This window comes from Pieris napi, chromosome 3 (genome assembly GCF_905475465.1).
Source record: "Pieris napi chromosome 3, ilPieNapi1.2, whole genome shotgun sequence".
Lineage (NCBI taxonomy): Eukaryota > Metazoa > Arthropoda > Insecta > Lepidoptera > Pieridae > Pieris > Pieris napi.
The window spans coordinates 2,659,928-2,677,667 of record NC_062236.1 but is presented as its reverse complement, the minus strand read 5'-3'; the positions used below and the strand labels follow the sequence as shown (position 1 = coordinate 2,677,667).

The 17,740-nt window shown below is 34.2% G+C and overlaps 1 protein-coding gene across 2 annotated transcripts in view; it reads right to left on the bottom strand.

Moving 5' to 3' along the window:
• LOC125063347 (mannosyl-oligosaccharide alpha-1,2-mannosidase IA-like) overlaps window positions 1–17,740 on the bottom strand; it is an 82,592-nt gene that overhangs the window by 17,109 nt on the left and 47,743 nt on the right. Inside the window, exons 1-2 of one of the 2 annotated variants that reach the window (XM_047669758.1) lie at window positions 2,461–2,804; window positions 331–549 (exon numbers count right to left, since the gene is read on the bottom strand). In XM_047669758.1, coding sequence (XP_047525714.1) covers window positions 331–549; window positions 2,461–2,634 — 393 coding nt within the window. In that variant the 5' untranslated portion in view covers window positions 2,635–2,804. Of the gene's footprint in view, window positions 1–330; window positions 550–2,460; window positions 2,805–17,740 lie in introns of those variants that run through there. The other variant, XM_047669757.1, reaches the window with a different exon arrangement.

Here is a 17,740-nt window from a genome sequence, read left to right as displayed (position 1 = left end):
GCAACGAACTGTTCAATAAAAAAAAAAAAAAGCTGAGAAGACACACAGTCAATGTGCGAAAAGGACATTATATTTTTGGAAAAAAAAATCTAGATTTTTTCGCATTTATTACTAACTTTGTTTTTGACTTCAATATATAATATAATAAAAATTTCTACTTCATACTTTTATTTTATCTAAAAAATGGTGCAATTCTGATCACATTCTATATTTTATTATGCTACTGCTGCTAGTATATGACAAGTAGTACATAGACTTTAAGCTACATATACCTACAGTGTTTTATACTATATTTATTGTTTTATAACACATTTAAAAAAGCATACTTACAATCTCATTAACATGGAAATGCTCAGCCACCCAATCCCGTCCCTCGCGGAATTCATCCATCAGCCCCATGATGTACAGGGTATCCAGGCCGTCAACAATGGTAGCTCCCATGTCCCCACCACCGAAGACACTGGTAAGATGCGCACGCTTCGATATTGGCTTCAGCTCATTCTTGCCCCACGCGTACAGCTTGTAATTGTTCCACGCGTGACGCATCATCTGAAAACAATGGATTGTTAAAATACATATAATGTCTTATATTCTCTAAATTGCTGATAGCCTAGTTAGACGTGCGATTTTCAACCCTCGAGTGTTAGAACCCCGTGTCTGTGAAGTTAGCAGAGCACTTACCAGCAGAGCATAAAAAAATTTTGAGTTCTGGCAGCACACTCAATAGTTTTTAGAAAGAGTTCTGGACTTTTCAGTACATATTAATTTTTTTAAATTATTTTATAAAAATAATTTAAAAAAAAATCGTATCTTGCTCTGCCAGCTTCCCGATCACAACAGAGATCAGCAACAACATCGATTTCGATAAATAAGGCCTCATTAAAACAACCATTGCAATTGTAATAGTTCCTTATCATTTAAATCCACAAATAAAAAGGTTTAATTAAAACTCTTCGCTTTCTCTCATCAGCGCATACCTCTATGATGAAAATTTGCATTTTTTTCACTTATTTTCGAAAAATTCAAAAAATAGTTACTTTAGGGTCTAGACATGGAAACTACAAGGTTTCTATTAGATCTATTAGATGTCTAGGAAACACAATTAAATCGTAGGCATGAGAAGTTATAGGACGAAAACTTATATCATTCCTGTTATTTTTAATTCCAATTTAAAATGCTCATACAGATTCCACCAATATTTAAATGTAAAATACATTATTAATATTACAAGTATATTTTTCTATACCGTTAAATAAAAAATATAACATTCGCTTCAAAAATCTGCGAACACGTCAAAATGTAAGTGAAGTGTCATCGTGGTTATTAATAAAGAGCTCTGCCTAGTGGCCTACATTTAATTGCGAAAGTGGAGTGTTTTCATAGCACTGCAATAAAAATTCACTAATTCTGCACTCACATTAGCCGCAGGAGTATATATTTTTTTTCATTAAAATATTTACATTTCAATTTTATATTAAAATGTAAAATAAATATAGAAAAACAGCAACATTTCAACAATCTTTAGACAGTGTATTAAAAATCATCATCGGACGTCCAGGCAGAATACGAAACTCCACCCTATCACCTCGACGTCCGTCATTCCACAACTGAGCGTTTTTTAAGGCAGTTTTTGCCGCGCACCACCACTATGTGGAACCAGCTGTCCACTGAAGTATTTCCGAACCAATTGGACAAAGGGTCCTTTAAAAAAAAGAAAAGAGGGTATCAATGCTTAAAAGGCCGGCAACGCACTCGCGAGCCCTCTGGTATTTAGTGTCCATGGGCATCAAGTGAGCCTGCCCATTTGCCCCGTCCTATAAAAAAAATAAGACATTATAAATCTTCGTTTATTAGAATTATTGAATTCTATGAAGACGTTATTCAATTCTTCTTTCATTACATAATTTTAGTATTTATAAAAATGTAAGTTTATATAAATTCCACGTTTTATCATCCATCGAGTCTATTTTCTAATGAATACTGAAAAACCTTCAGGCCACTATACATTCAAAGGCATGAAAAGCGGCAAGACACGCGAGTCGCCCGCAGCGTAAGTTTTAATCTCGGCTTCGTACGACCAGACTAATGAAAGGATCCCGAAGCCATTCATTATTATTAGGCCGAACTTTACGGGAACTTGGGAAAAAGTGGCTTTACAGGACGTGTACGGTAGGATATATTAATGATCTTTTTATACTATAACTCAGGGGGATGTATATCTTCGCTTTTTTACAATCCTAGTCGTAGTTTTCTGAATGGACCGGCAACGAGTAAAATGAGTGATACGTGGACGATGATACACAGACCTGGTATCATTCGCTTGGGAGAGGTGCGTAAAAGTAATACAATTAAAACGATAATATCACACTTCAGTTTTACACTTTTTTTAATGAAGGATTAATTTTATTTATTTGAGGATTTATATGAGTAAGAAACTCGTTCAAATTTTTTAATGATTACCTCAACAACTTTCTGTCGTTTTCCTTGAATTACTTGCACCGTAGCATTTGTCTCTTGCACCTCACGAGTGATTCTTTCCAATTGCTCCACGTTGTCCAATCGACTCAACGCCAAGATCATGAAGGTCACTACGAAAGTAGCACCTACTGATATCAACAGTCGTAATTTACGCATTTATTACAAGCCCCAAACTGCACTTTAAATATGCGAATCAGTAGACAAACTACCAGGGTATAAGAAACAAGAGAAAGATCACTGCCGTTATACTGTGAACCTTACCGCGCAGGCCACAGTTTTTAATTAACACTTATTACACAACGCCTAATAATTATAACTACAATACACGAATTGACGTACGATCGCGCGTATAGCCACGCGAATTATGTTCTAACAAATAGCAATTTCGTCCAATGTAATCTAAACGTGATAAGCGAACGATACGGTATATCATAAACGTGATCTAAAGACAACTGACAATACTACTGCTTTGTTGATATAATAATTAATCTTAGGAATTATAAACACACGACACGCAACAACTAGGCAAAAAACTTGACAGTGAAGGCTGAACAATTATTGTATTTCACAGAACATTCGTGAAAAAAAACGACACAAAAAAAAGTTTAACAAATGTATGCAACGGAATTAGAATATTTATTACAAGTTCAATTTAATATCATACTGTATGATCGTCACCTGAACACTAAAAAATAGATAAGATTATTGCAGATTTGGACAAATCAAACGTCAAAATAAGTTTTCATATCAAACAGACAGATTATATATTTTCAGTATATTATATTTTTTCGTATCTATTAGTTAATAACACGAATATAGAATGTTGTAAGTTAAGATAGTGACATACATAGAGTGGGTCAGGGGTTATCCTATTTAACGACGATTTGTTCCACGTGGCCAAGCATGAGTCTGCTAATTAGGAACATTTTCACCGAAATTAGTTTAAAAAAATTGAACCGACTTTAAAATAGCTGACATTATTTATCTACCTAGAGCAGTGTTTCCCAACAAGGGGCCTATTCATAATAGTTTTAAAATATGGAATTTTAATTTCACTTTTGAAAATTTACTTACTGTTTTTCGTTAACAATTTCCTAGAAATTACTTCCTAAAACCTATAATAAGTGAGCAATTCAATTATTTCTATAATAAATATGTATGTTATATAGGGAGAGGGGTTGCATAAGAATTTTAAAAACCACTGAGAGAAGACTACATATAATTTTGAGAAATTCATCTAAAAGGATTAAATTAAAAAAAGGTTTTTAGTTCGAGGCATGTTTTTTAATTATAGCTTCGAGCTTTCGTAAATTTGAAGATTATTCTGGAATTACAAGAGAATATATAAACATCTATTTTTTTGATATAACATCAATATACTATATTTATTACGTTGGATTTATGATTAACAAAATTGATTATAGCTGATAGCGACCTCTTGAATTATTAATTATCTTACGTTTTAAAAGCTTGTGTCAGCGTTGAACAGGCTAAGGGCACTTGTATTTTATTAGAAGAAAAAATTCATATTTTAAATTTTAGAAAAAACTATCTTCGTTGAACGGTTCCTGGGTCAACGGGGTGCTTTAAATAAAAGAGGATAATATTTTCACTCTATAATAACCACTCATGTTTTTTATGTAACAGGAGGCGGGAAGAAGGCTTACCTGATGTTAAGTGATACCGCCGCCCATGGACACTCTCAATGCCAGAAGGCTCGCAAGTGCGTTGACGGACTTTTAAGAATTGTTACGCTCTTTCCTTGAAGGGCCCTAAGTAGGATTAGTTCGGTTCAGTGGGCAGCTGGTTCCACAAAGTGGTGGTGCGCGGCAAAAACTGCCTTAAACGCTCAGTTGTCGAACGACGGACGTCGAGGTGATACGGATGGTATGGTATTCTTCCTTGACGTCCGACGATGAAACACAGCTGCAGGTATTAACCCGAACAACGCCTCTGAACACTCTCCATGGTAATTCTCTACGTAGAACAAAGAATAAACGGTAAATAATTAAACATTATTAATGCTATACTACACTTAAGAGAGTGCCTGCGTCTGTCTATACTCTCGGAGCGTATTTCCGACGATTTAGGTAATCGCCACGCTTATAAAACTAAGGAAGCCTCAATGAGAAAATTTTACAGCCTTGGCGGTTCAACATTCCGGTTTTACTTATATTATACGATTATCAAGGTGAGACTTTTTCCACAACGTGATTTCAGGCGAATTTTAAGTAATTCATCTAAACATCGCTGATTCACAACACAAGCGTAGCGGAAAATTACTTTTCTTCGAAAGCGGAAGTAAGGTTTTCAAAGACTGTAAAAGTATAATACGTTAATCAAAATTAATCGTAAACGATTTTTATCATTTGATATTTTTCGTTTATTTATTTAAGAGTTTATTTATTTAAAAAGGTAATCTATATTAAATTGGCGGAAACGATTTAGTAATCGTGCAGAAAACATTTACAAAAATAACATAATTCATGGTGACATAATTGAATGAAAACGATCGCAATTGGCGGTCTAATTATTTTCGAGCGATCTCATGCAACTATCAAGACAGTTTGCTCGACAAATTGCTCTAATACATTCATTTTGAGTCTTAAAAAATAGTAATTGTATACTGTAGAAAATGCTATATAATGTGTTAATAAATAAGTATTATACATAAAAGAAAAAATACATTAAATCACGCCGAAAGCAATTATTCACCCAACGCAAGAAATCTGTTAAAACACATTCGTATCAAATCGTGCATTATGGAGGGATTTATCAAGAAGCTTCCAAGTGATTGATAGTAGACAGGACATGACATTGCAGCGTGTCAATTTTTCGCGAGACCAATTTACGAGAAAATCGGACCAGGCGTAAAGCGACTGGCATATTTCTAACGCTCCATTCTTTTAGGTTTTTTCATACCGCCCATGAGGAAAAACATAAATAATTGTCTTCTATTATCTTATAGCTCCGAACGCAATTTGAATATAGATTGATAAAACATTCATATTCCAATTTAATCATCTTTATATATATAATTCTTCTGTGAGTGTGTATGTCACTGAACTTCTCTCAAACGACTGGACCGATTTTGATGAAATTTTTTGTGTGTGTTCAAGGGGATCTGGGAATGGTTTAGATTCACAAATCAGCCCGGCAGGTGGCGCTGCAGTCGGTACTTTCATACTTTAATATCCTAATAGCTTGAAATATCATGCAGGACAACGTCTGTGGGGTCCACTAGTAATTATATATATGGCTTGTTTAATGTTTTTGATATCTTAAAAAAAAAAATTTGTTAACATAATTTTGTGATATACTGATACAATGTCTTAATAAAATTGACGAGTTTGCTTGAGCGCGCATATCTCAGGAATTGAAAAATTCTCTTGGGTTGCGGAAGGCTATGGGGCCATTCATATAACGTCATGCTATGACCGCATTAACACTGCACAGCTATCTGTAGAACTATTTCCATAATAGGATAACATTTAAATAATAATAATACATTTAGTGTTACAAATTAAGTGAGTGAGTGTGTGAATGGGTGTGTGAATGAACTATAATAATTACATCTCATAATATTAAAAAAATACCTCTGAACATTAAAAAGATTTAACCTCATACTTAATGTTCACGGCAACAAGTTTTTCAGTATATTTGAGGTTGTTAGCAGAGCCATAACAGTAAATCTGAAGAGAGATTTATTCTTCGAGGTGCAGCGGGCGTCCGTACTCTCACTTAATTACCGCCTGCCGAGATTGCTCCTGGCATACGCTGCTCTCCTAGTAATCGTTTCTTATAGTTAACTACGCCTTTTTATTTATTGATTGTTATGGTTCTCAACCATAATTGCATACCTACCTATATTTTTTTTAAATGTAATAGGAGGCAAACGGGCCGGAGGCTCACCTGATGTTAAGTTATACCGCCGCCCATGGACACTCACATTGCCATAAGGCTCGCAAGTGCGTTGCCGGTCTTTCAAGAATTGGTACGTTCTGGATCCTAATTCGAATTGGTTCGGAAACACTTCAGTGGGCAGCAGGTTCCACATAGCGGTGGTGCGCGGCAAAAACTGCCTTAGAAAACGCTCAGTTGTAGAACGATAGACGTCGAGGTGTTACGGATGGTATTTCGTATTTTGCCTTGACGTCCGATACAACTCCTTTGAACACTCTCCATGGTAAATGCTTACAAGATGCATATACCATACTAATTTCAATAATTTTACTTTTGGATTTTCGAAATATATAGCGGGTAATACCTTCTGATAAAAATATTTCTTTTACACAGCAAATGGGCTAAAAGGCTAAAGGCGACAACCCTAAAAAATATAGAGTGAGCTTTAAGTGTGGCAAAGGCTAACAATTATTACTAGGTATATCAAATACCTATCTTATTAAAACGATTAAATATCAGTTGGCATTCAAATTATAAATGAGTATAATTAAACATATTTTTCTAAATACACGCTTATTTTAACCGCTAAAGCTGAAGAAAGCTTGCCCGAGCTTCCTCTTAAGAGCTATTACAGGCAATCGGAACCCGAAGTCATCGGATACGGTAGAAAACCTCTTCCGTTCGACCCTCCATACATCTTGCGTTTCCCTTGCGGTTAAACAACTCCTTAGACCCTTTGTACTTCAAGGCACTTCTACGAGACTGGATTAATGATCCTTAAAATATAATGTTGCTTGAACGGGTCGAGTTTAATTTTAGATCTACAAGGATTTTTTTAACACCAGCGCTGGTATTTTGAAACATCCAATACTGGTATCAACAACCGATTTTCATATACAATTACGATGATACATGGTGTAATGGTTGCAGCTCCTTACAAACGTTGTGTAAAACAAAAAACTTGGCGATTAAAAAGAGTGGCGGAGAGTTTATTGCCAGTTCTTCTCTTCCGTTCTACCTATATGAATAAATGATTTTGGAAATCCGCTGTCTAATCGAAGACTACTAATATTGTTTAACGACTTTAGAAGAACGTTGCCTTGCAAAAGCCCTTATAAGATCCTAGAAATAGAATGAGACGGCTATGCTGATTAGAAGACAGAAGGATGAAGTTTGTATTAAGATTGATGGAAGATAGTGTCAGTAGAAAACAAGATAAAAAATGTAAAGTTTAAAAGTGTACATACAAATTTTTATATGTTAATAGAGATCATTATTATTAAATCGGTATTTTAATCCTGATACATACAACATAGTTATAGTTATTTAGAGATACAAAAAAAAGGGTGCGTGTACTTATGTACGCGCATAAGAAGTTATACTTCTTTGGCATTATTAAAAATAGTTTTTGATTGCACGCAAATAATTAATTACAATTAAATAATCAAAGACTGGAAAAGGAGTCATTATAGTCAATAAAGTTCAGTTTACATTTGAAAAATTAAATAAATAAATTCGAATGTTGTTTTTAAATTATGTCCAATGCCGTAGCATCTTCCGTGGGCAACTTCATTCTGTTAATTTTGTGTCACGGTGCGCGCGCATCGTGAAATTTCACTCTCATAAATTTTTCATAACGCGCCTAAAGAAGTATAACTTCAAAAAGTTTATCTTATTATCTCTCTAGCAAATATTCCCTATACTAAAATTAAGTACTCCCATCTGCAACAAAGGCACGCTCATACATCTAAGCACCACATATTGGTGTCCCGCTGTTCGCAGTAAAGCGGCATAGATCATACAATAAGTGCCGCCCACACCCTGTCTGTGCTGTGTCACAAATGACCGTCTGCCGATGATCGATTGTTAGTTAGCTTGAAGGCTTTTTATTTCAATGAACTTTATTTTGACCAATATTGTTGTTACAAAGAATTTTAAGACTAACAATTAAACGAAGATATTTAAAATGTCTTCAACTATATGACTTTATAAATAATTCTAATTGTCTTATAAATGGCTGTTAATAAATTCTACAGTGTTATGTAGTAATTCTAGATGTAGTACATTTTGTACGATGAAAAATAACATTTGTATGGTTAAAAGAAATAGGTAGATACATTTTCATAATTCAATGACGCACGCCTATAATAATAAGATAATGTAATGAGTGAGTGAGCGAGCAGTGTTGGCCTAGTGGCTTCACTGTGCGGCTCGCATCCCTGAGGTCGTAGGTTCAATTCCCGTCTGTGCCGGACATTCTTTCTATGTTCGCATTTAACATTCGCACGAACGGTGAAGGAAAATATCGGGAGGAAACCGGCTTGTCTAAACCCAAAAAGTCGACGACGTGTGTCAGGCACAGAAGGCTGATCACCTACTTGCTTATTAGATTGGTAAATGATCTTGTAAGAGATACAGAAATCTTAGGCCCAGATTTAAAAAAGGTTCTAGCGCCACTGATTTATTTATTTTTATTTTATTGTAATGTATACAATTTTATACATGAGATAATTAGAAAAATCGTAGGAAACTATGCGCGAATATATATAAGACTTCGTAAACGGCTATAAATGCACATTATTGAGTTATGTAAAATATTTTCTAAATTCACGTTCTCTGTTATCTTTTAAAGAACTTTTACTCAAATGCGTACAGGCACAAATCAAATACTAAAGAATATTATATGCATAGCTTTCATATAAAAGATAAACACATAAATAAAGCCGTTTAAAAGTTCAAGCTAAAAACACTAGGTCAAAGAGCCATGAAGGCGGAAAATTAAAATTGGAGAAACAAGTCACCTCGATAATGGCAGACGGACATTTCTATTCTCTTTGAATTTATTACTTTGATCTGGCCTCGGGCTGTAATCAACACGATCAATAGTCATTTTGAATACGGCCTGTTTTAACGTTAACTTACAATGGAATATTCATAACTCACGTGAAACTCAATCGAATTATTTATATTGAATCCGTTTGTGTCCTTTATTTACTTGCTGGTGCCCGCGACTTCGTATGCGCGACATTAAAGATATTGACTATTTAAGATAAACATTTCCATCATACATTACATATGCGTGACTCTAGCGGTTTTGGCAACGCACGCCAGAATAGCTCGCAGATGGTAGATTTTATCCTACTTCATATTTTGGACAATTCACACAATATATTTATAAATTGTAGCCTGTGTTATTCTGAAGTTATATTATTGTAAAGTTTCATTACAATTCATTTAGTAGTTTTTACGTGAAAGAGTAACAAACATCCATCCATACTTACAAACTTTCGCGTTTATAATATTCGTAGGATTATACCAACGGCATATACTTTTCTAGCATTTCCTGTGTTAATAATTTAAAATGTGAATTTTCAATTCTATTACAGTCGACTCTCGATAATTTGAAACTCAAGGGACCAGAGATAAATTTCAAATTATCAAGAGTTCATAATAACAAGTGTTTGAATAACCACGAGGGCGACTGAAGGAAATAAGAATTTGATCAAAATTTGTTACTTATTATTTCTATATTCTTATTATGTATTAACAATTATTAAAACAATTATTCACAAATTTTTATTTCGAAAAGAAGTCTGTTATCTTTTTTTGAGTGAGTGACTTCAGTTTATCATTATCCAAAGAATTTTCGATAGTGGTGAGAGCTGCAAAGTAATCGTCACTGCATGATAAACGCTTCAAATTATAGAGAGTAGGGAAGACCGGATTTCAAATTATCGCATGTTGGCGAGCAAGATAATACATTTTCAACTTCAAATTACCGAAGGGACCAATTATCATAGATTTTATTCAATTTATCGAGTATTTTTCAAGGGACCGGTTTTTTTTTTTCAAATTATCGAGAGATTCAAATTAACGAGTGTCAAATTATCGAGAGTCGACTGTAAATACTAGATGTTTAACTTATGATGATTATGATGAGTTATATTGAAGCCGATGATGTCTTTTTTATAAGATATACACGTTACGCAGTTTAAATAAGGAATTGACAAATTTTCACTTTAAATTTCGTCTTCTATCCTAAACATCACAATATATCAAAAACTTCTAATATGTCAATACTATAGCAAAAATCTTTGTCTCATATGAACTTAAGTTATAACTCAATTAACAACTTCTAAACCTTCAGATAACATAGGTGTTTACTCATTATAAGTGCTCCAGGCAGTTCCGCTGCAAAGTTACCAACTATCTAAACACTCAACTGCTGCCTAAGGCACGAAAATAACTTCGTCATTGAGTTTTCTCTAATGGAAAATCTGCATAATGGGCTCCTCCGTGATTCGATTTGTCGGAAAAACTCCGATCGGCCTTAATGGATGGCTTATTTGCTTATACAGTCAATATAAAATGAATGTCTTCACTTCGATAAAAGGACGGACTTTGGAACCAAATATGGGGTCTCGTAAGCGATATCCAATAACGTTTTACCCTGGAGCAGTCTCCGTCCGTTATAACGGTCGAATCAAAGGACCTATCTATAGATAATTTCCTATACGTGCTGGAAATAATTTCCTATTGTTGAGAGATCGGACTTCGAAATAATTGTATTTTTTATTTAGGTCAACTTACTAGTTGATCTTCCATAGTGATATACCATATACTCGTATAATGTTTGACGGCTCATTGGTCTTGTGATTAGTACCCATGACTGCGAATCCATGGGTCCCGGATTCGATCCCCGGCTGAGACAAACATCGATGTGATGAGCATTTGGTGTTGTGCTTAGGTCTTGGGTTTTTAAATATGTCTATCTATCTATAATATGTATGTTTATCCGTTGCCTAGTACCCATAACACAAGCTTCACCGACTAGGTCAATTGGTGTGAATTGTCCAAATAAAAAAAAATATTGGACTTAAGGCAAACGAGTCGCCGAGTCACTTACACCTGCAAGTGCGTTGCCGGCCTTTATGAGACGCTTTTCTCTTGTCGTAGCGGTTCCCTATACCTGGAATGGCAGCTGGTTTCATAAATTGGTAGTCGGCAATTATTTCCGTAAACCCCAGATGTCAAATTGGAACGAAAATTAAATATATCTTTCCTCTACGGCCGTTACCAATTAAAAAACAATTATCACATTCACACCGCACATAAACAATAAGCCTTTGTTTTATCCAAGCGAATAAATCAACGGATCACGAATAAAGACATCACGAGCGCAAATTAAGGAAACATAAAACCATTTGTGAGCATTTCCCGATGAAAAATTTCAGTCTGTATTCCGGCCTTGCTTATAACAATGCAAATTCAATTTTGTTGGGCGTGGGATCAAATAAATATTTTTGATAGAAAAGCAACGATCGTTTGTCATTATCATGTCGACTGGCCGCGCCTGCCCTTCTGAAATATAGAAAAATCTTCGAAACGGATCCAAGACACTCGAGTGATAAAGTGGTCTTGGGCGTTTGATTTATGAATTTAATCAGGAGAGATATTGGTGATAATTCGAGTTAAATTTTTCATTAACTTAGATGGATCCTGTAGTCGGAACTGGGTCCATAATTACAATTTAAAACAAAATAGGAGTTTTGGACTAAAATTCTGCATAAATTGTTATACTTACTGGACTACCTATATTAGCGGAAAAAATTGCCCATAGGCAAAAGACTTAGAATCAGTTTAAAAACCCAACCTCCGATACCAGCATCTTAAAAAGCTTGGCATTGCAAAGACTGGCAATCGGTCACCACTAAAACACAACACAATGTTTAGTTCTATTCATTGGGATAAAAGACTTTTTTTTATGTAATAGAAGGCAAACGCGCAGGAGACTCGCAATTGTGTTGCCGGCCTTATATTGGTATGCCCGTTTCTTGAAGGACCCTAAGTCGAATTGGTTCGGAAATACTTTAGTAAGCAGCTGGTTCCACATAGTGGTGGTGCGTGGCAAAAACTGCATTAAAAACTCTCAGATGTGGAACGACGGACGTCGAGGTAACAACACGGATGGTATTTTGTATTCTGCCTTGACGTCCGATAGTGAAACGCAGAAAACTATAGTGCTACAATTAAATCTGCCCCACAAGCTCATTTACCTCAATGGCATAAAGAAATAAAGGAGAATTGTTAATTCACAATTGGAATGTAATGTCTCGCATTGAGAATGAGATTGCACGGCGTGATGTTGGCCAGCGTCCAATACAAGCCCAGCTTCGTGATTAAAACACGACGTTTGGGGAAACTCGTACTGCAGCTGACGTTTTGATAATATTTCATTGCTAATTACTTATTAATGCTTAAAAATGACATATATTTATTCCCTAATTAAATTTAATTCAAATAAAATGAGAATTTGTTTAACTAAATAAATCATAATAATTGTTTTTACTTCTTTCGGAAAACTTATAGCTTATGAATAATATGTATTACAAAAGATATTTTCAAAAATGTATCCATACTAGTTTTAGTTTACTTTGTTTATATACATAGTATAATATATCTATGTATATAAACAAAGCTTAAATTATGTACTTTGTTTTGTGTTTGTTCGTTATGAAGTTTATTAACGTACAAATTTTGTAATACAGTATTATTATTGTAATTTATGGGAATTAGGAACATTTGACCAGATTATTTAGTAATTTTTAAGTTAACACATTGCGGTGAATCCTGGCACGTACCTACCCGTAAATGTGTTTGATAAATATATTCATTCACTTTATCATCTTTCCCGTGTGACAGTGTCGTCACCTAGTTTAAATCTGAAACGGCTTGACAGATTATTATAAATTCTCTGTTTATTCGGTAGGTCTAAGAATAGGTAGCATACTATTTTTAAATATTTTTTCTAGTTTATGATTTGGTAATAAAATACATTTAACGATAAATTTTATTTTTAATAGCGATATTAGTACCTACTATAATCTTTATAGACAAAAAATATTTTTGTTCAGCTAGTAACATATGAGTGTTTGTAGGCTGATAGTTAAAAAAAATAGCATCCTTTGTACTTCATTAGTACAAATCGTTATAATAAATAATAATAAACGTCCGTTTAATATCCAATCATTACAAAAGAATATACAGCTTAGATTTGTTATATACTCTTTTTTTTGATATCAGAATATTCTAGCATCCTTCAGTACCGTTGAACGGAATTCGTTAAAAAATTTCCTCTGTCCATGGTTCTCTTTCTACATTAGCTTCCTGCTAACGCTTCTATATCTTCTATCAAGCCTTATATCAGCTTTTAATTTATATACAGAAAAACTTAATCAAGAAGATTACCGTAAAATTACTGTTCGTAAGCCCGCAACGTTTACTCTTGTTTAAAGTGAGACAGATGCAAAGCTGTAACGCAAACAGCCTCAATCCACGCTTGTTAACGTGTTTACATTGTATAGTGTCCCGTCACAGGAATATCGCTCGTGTATTTTAAACCTACGGACAATCCTGTTTCACTGATAAACAGTTATTCCTTTAGTTTAGAACACATTATCTATATATATAAAAATGAAACCCGTTTTCCGTTGTCACAACATAACATGAAAACGGCTTGACCGATTTGGCCAATTCTTTTTTTATAATATTCTTTGAAGTACGAGGATGGTTCTTACGGAGAGAAAAATTAAAAAAATTGAGTGAACAAGTCCAAAAACAACACTTTTCTATATTCCCATACATAATATTCGTAATAATACTTAAAAGTCAATTTGAACTTTAATACCATATCACAAAGTTCAAGTGTTAGTGGAGGGGTTCCGGAAAGGTAAATTTTTATTTTTTGACATAATGTATTTGTTGTATTATCAACTTTCTTTCTTTTATCTTAGCTAGACCGGTGTCCCGAATAGCAGAATAAGTATTAAAAAAAAATAAAGAATCGACTGTTAGGCGGTACGATGTTCGCCAGGCCAGCTAGTTTATAATAAAAACAAATACAAGTTTCAACGTGACAAGCACTTACATGCAAACATATCATTCATGAAGGAGAAAAGAAAACAAATCAAGCAGAATTATAAAAACTAATCCTGGTCTGATGCAACTGTGGAAATCGAGACATAGCTCCATACTAATTTTTTTTAGTTTAACAACTTAGGAGACTTTCACTAGAGGAGCGTACCTTAACGTCCGGCAACGCACACGCAAGTCTAGTGTTGTTGCTGTCATGGGCAGCTGCAAGCACTTAACACTAAGTACAATAAGGCAAATAAGCTGGCGGGTGCTTGTCCATTAACGCCCGAACCCAATATCCACAATCTCAGATTGAAAACAATCTGAGATCTGACCGTGACAATCGATCAATCTCTTATCTGCATCCCAATAACCAACAAACCCTACGAAGACAATCGATTTTTGGCGACGGATAAAATGCTCTTTGTCGTTCCATTTTACCGAGTTTTTACTCATATTTGATAATCAATGTAAACCAAATAAAGTAAATAAAACCGTACAAATAACATTTAAATATACAAGTGTATGTTTAAAACAAAACAAACAGTTTTTTAATTATTTAAAAAACTGGTGTAAGTTAAAATCTGTTAAAATAATTAACTGTTGAAATCGAGCTTTCATCAACTGTCATTTTCATACAAAGATCTATCCACAGACACCGATACGACCTCCGATGGATAGCTTGTATCAACAGATGGCTATTACAATCCGTCGTTTGGTTATTGGCACACTTTTTACAACATTTGGATTAAGATTATGGATTATGGATTGAGATAGGTTATTGGGTTCGGGCGTTAAACAAACACTTTCTGTCTCAGTTTTCTTTATTTTATTTTAGTAGGTATCTTGTACGTCTGAAACATGTCGTCATAGGAAACAAGCCGGTTTCGTTCCTACGTTTGATTGGTGCTAATTGTATAAACTCATGGTGCAGCCGAAAATATTGGAAGTCTAACACTTAAGCCACATGGCCAAAACTGGTCTCAAAACGCTTTGAAAAAGCACTCGAATAAGCGATTAAATCAATTACTTAAAATGGCTTTGCACTACAACTGTAGCCTTTATCCATACATTCACTCGAACGATTTCTCGAAACTATCCAGACGGTTTTAGATCCGTATGTTATTTTTAAATAAAATGCTTTTACTAAGCTTAGGTTTTATTTCTCTCATCTGCGATAGAAAGCTTGCATTGCGTATCACAAATAATATGTTTCATGTGGTTAACTATCATATAGTACCTAAACACGAAACATTCAGACTTATTCTCTCAACATTCAATTCGCAAATATGTCTGCGACTTCGTGATGTGGCTTTCAATAATAAAGAACTCCTTTGTCATTTACTTTTTACTCCCAGGCTCGTAGCTAAGTGGATTCAGCGCAGATCGATCGATCAGATAGGTTAAGCAACACTTGTGGAGGTCATAAAAAAGATGTTTAAATATAGACTAAGAGTGGAAATATGTTAAACCTTACAAAAATTTATGTAAGTATTTAAACTTAAAAGTACACTTATGAACGTCAAAAAAATATGTATGAAATGCTTCTAATTTTACATTTACTGCCAGTTCTCAAATCAAGGGCGTAGAACGGAAGAGAAGAACTGGCAATATACTCTCCGCCACTCCTTTTAATCGCCAAGTTTTTTTTTTAACAACGTTTGCAAGGAGCTGCAACTATTTCACCATTTGCCACCTAATTGCCATCATTTTATAAAATCTGATAAAATCCAAGAGGCTGATTGCAGTTAAATACAAAAAAGTCTGCAAATTACTGACAAAAATAATCCTACAGAAAATATACTTTGAAAAGTGTCAAGAATACCCTTCAGCTTAACAATAAAAATGGCGCCGGTTATGGGACACTAAATAACTGACCAAATATCAAGTCGAGGGTTCGACCTGTACGTAATGGTTATGGGATATGAAGGACCCTTGCAAATACCAACAGACATATTCTTATGAAATTACGAGTACTTAACCGACGTTATTGGTTTTTCCACCCGGAGGGATGTTTGTGTGTAAATAAAAATGATAAAAATATGGAGAACAAAAGATACTTATTTGACTTCAAGAGAGGATGTCAATTCAAAATCTTTTGTTGTAGATATGTGTAATTGAAGCGTTTTTATATAATAACACAAAACAGGAGACATTTGTAATTAAAAAAAAAAGGTCTTACTGCTAAAAGAAGTTTCTTCCAAAAGTATTTTTTTTTAATATGGACGTTAATGCGTGAGTTCTAGTACATACTTACCAATATGAATAAATACATTTTGATTTGAAAATTATTATTTTAGGTTCTGACTATAAAAAATTGAATATTAATTTACAATTATTATTATTATTACTATGTAGGTTAGGAGAATTGTAAATACTGTATATTTTATTGTTATGATTTCTAATAGTAAACGTTATACTTAACATCAGTATTATAATTATAAAACATATCATTCTATGTCTCTAACGTTAATGATTTTGTTACTGATATATTATATTATGTGCTAATGTTTTCTTGTTATTTACGTTTTCTGTCTCCACAAATATCGCTGAAAGGATCTATAGTGTATTTAAAATAAACCTGCGATTCATTGATAGAAATCTTCAATAGCCCTCCAAAGCTTTTAAGGTGAAGGCTCAAAGTATCGAGCAAGGTATACCTCAGTTTACTTTCAAAGATATTCTTTGTACAAAATTCGCTAAGCTGGATTTAAAGCCTTCTAGCTGCATCTTAGCTCTTTCAAAGCGTTGCACTTCGAAAATCACCGACGAACCTCAATTTTTATTACGAGAGCTTTTGCGCTTAGTAGAGTTTAAGGTGTAGCTTAAAGCGTAGATTGAGTTTTACGATCCAAGGAATTGTATTCATCGAGTAATAGAAGTTTCTTTAGATTTAGCAACAATATATTTGAGGAAATTACTGTTAGCAGTTTGTAGTTTGTTTTTGAAATGAAACTTCTTTAGGCGCTTCATGCGCCTAAGGTAACATTTTTACGGATGAAACGCAATACTAATAATATTAGCGTCACAAAGATGTGCAGCGTTTTTGTCGAAGAAAAGGGAGACAGCAATTGAGATTTTTTTGTGATGTTGTGGGATGCAACCGATCCACTCTACAAAAATAAAGATGCAAGAAACAAAGTCTGGGAAGTGGGAGGCCATTGTCGATCCATTGTTCGAAAATATTTCATATATATCATAAACATGGAGTCTTCGTCGTCGCCGGTTTTAATTTTTTTGAGATAGGTAGTACAAAGCAGCTATGACTAATACACTCTGCTTTTGGTCTTCGTCTGTACAGTAAGGCGTAATAGTCAAGTTTAGCGCTAAGTATGCCACCCATACGTCAAAAGCGTATTGGTAATTGACATACAAGAGTTACAGTTCATACATTGACTGTGAAACTTACTTAAAGAGAAGAACTCAAAATTACCCTTCCTTTTAT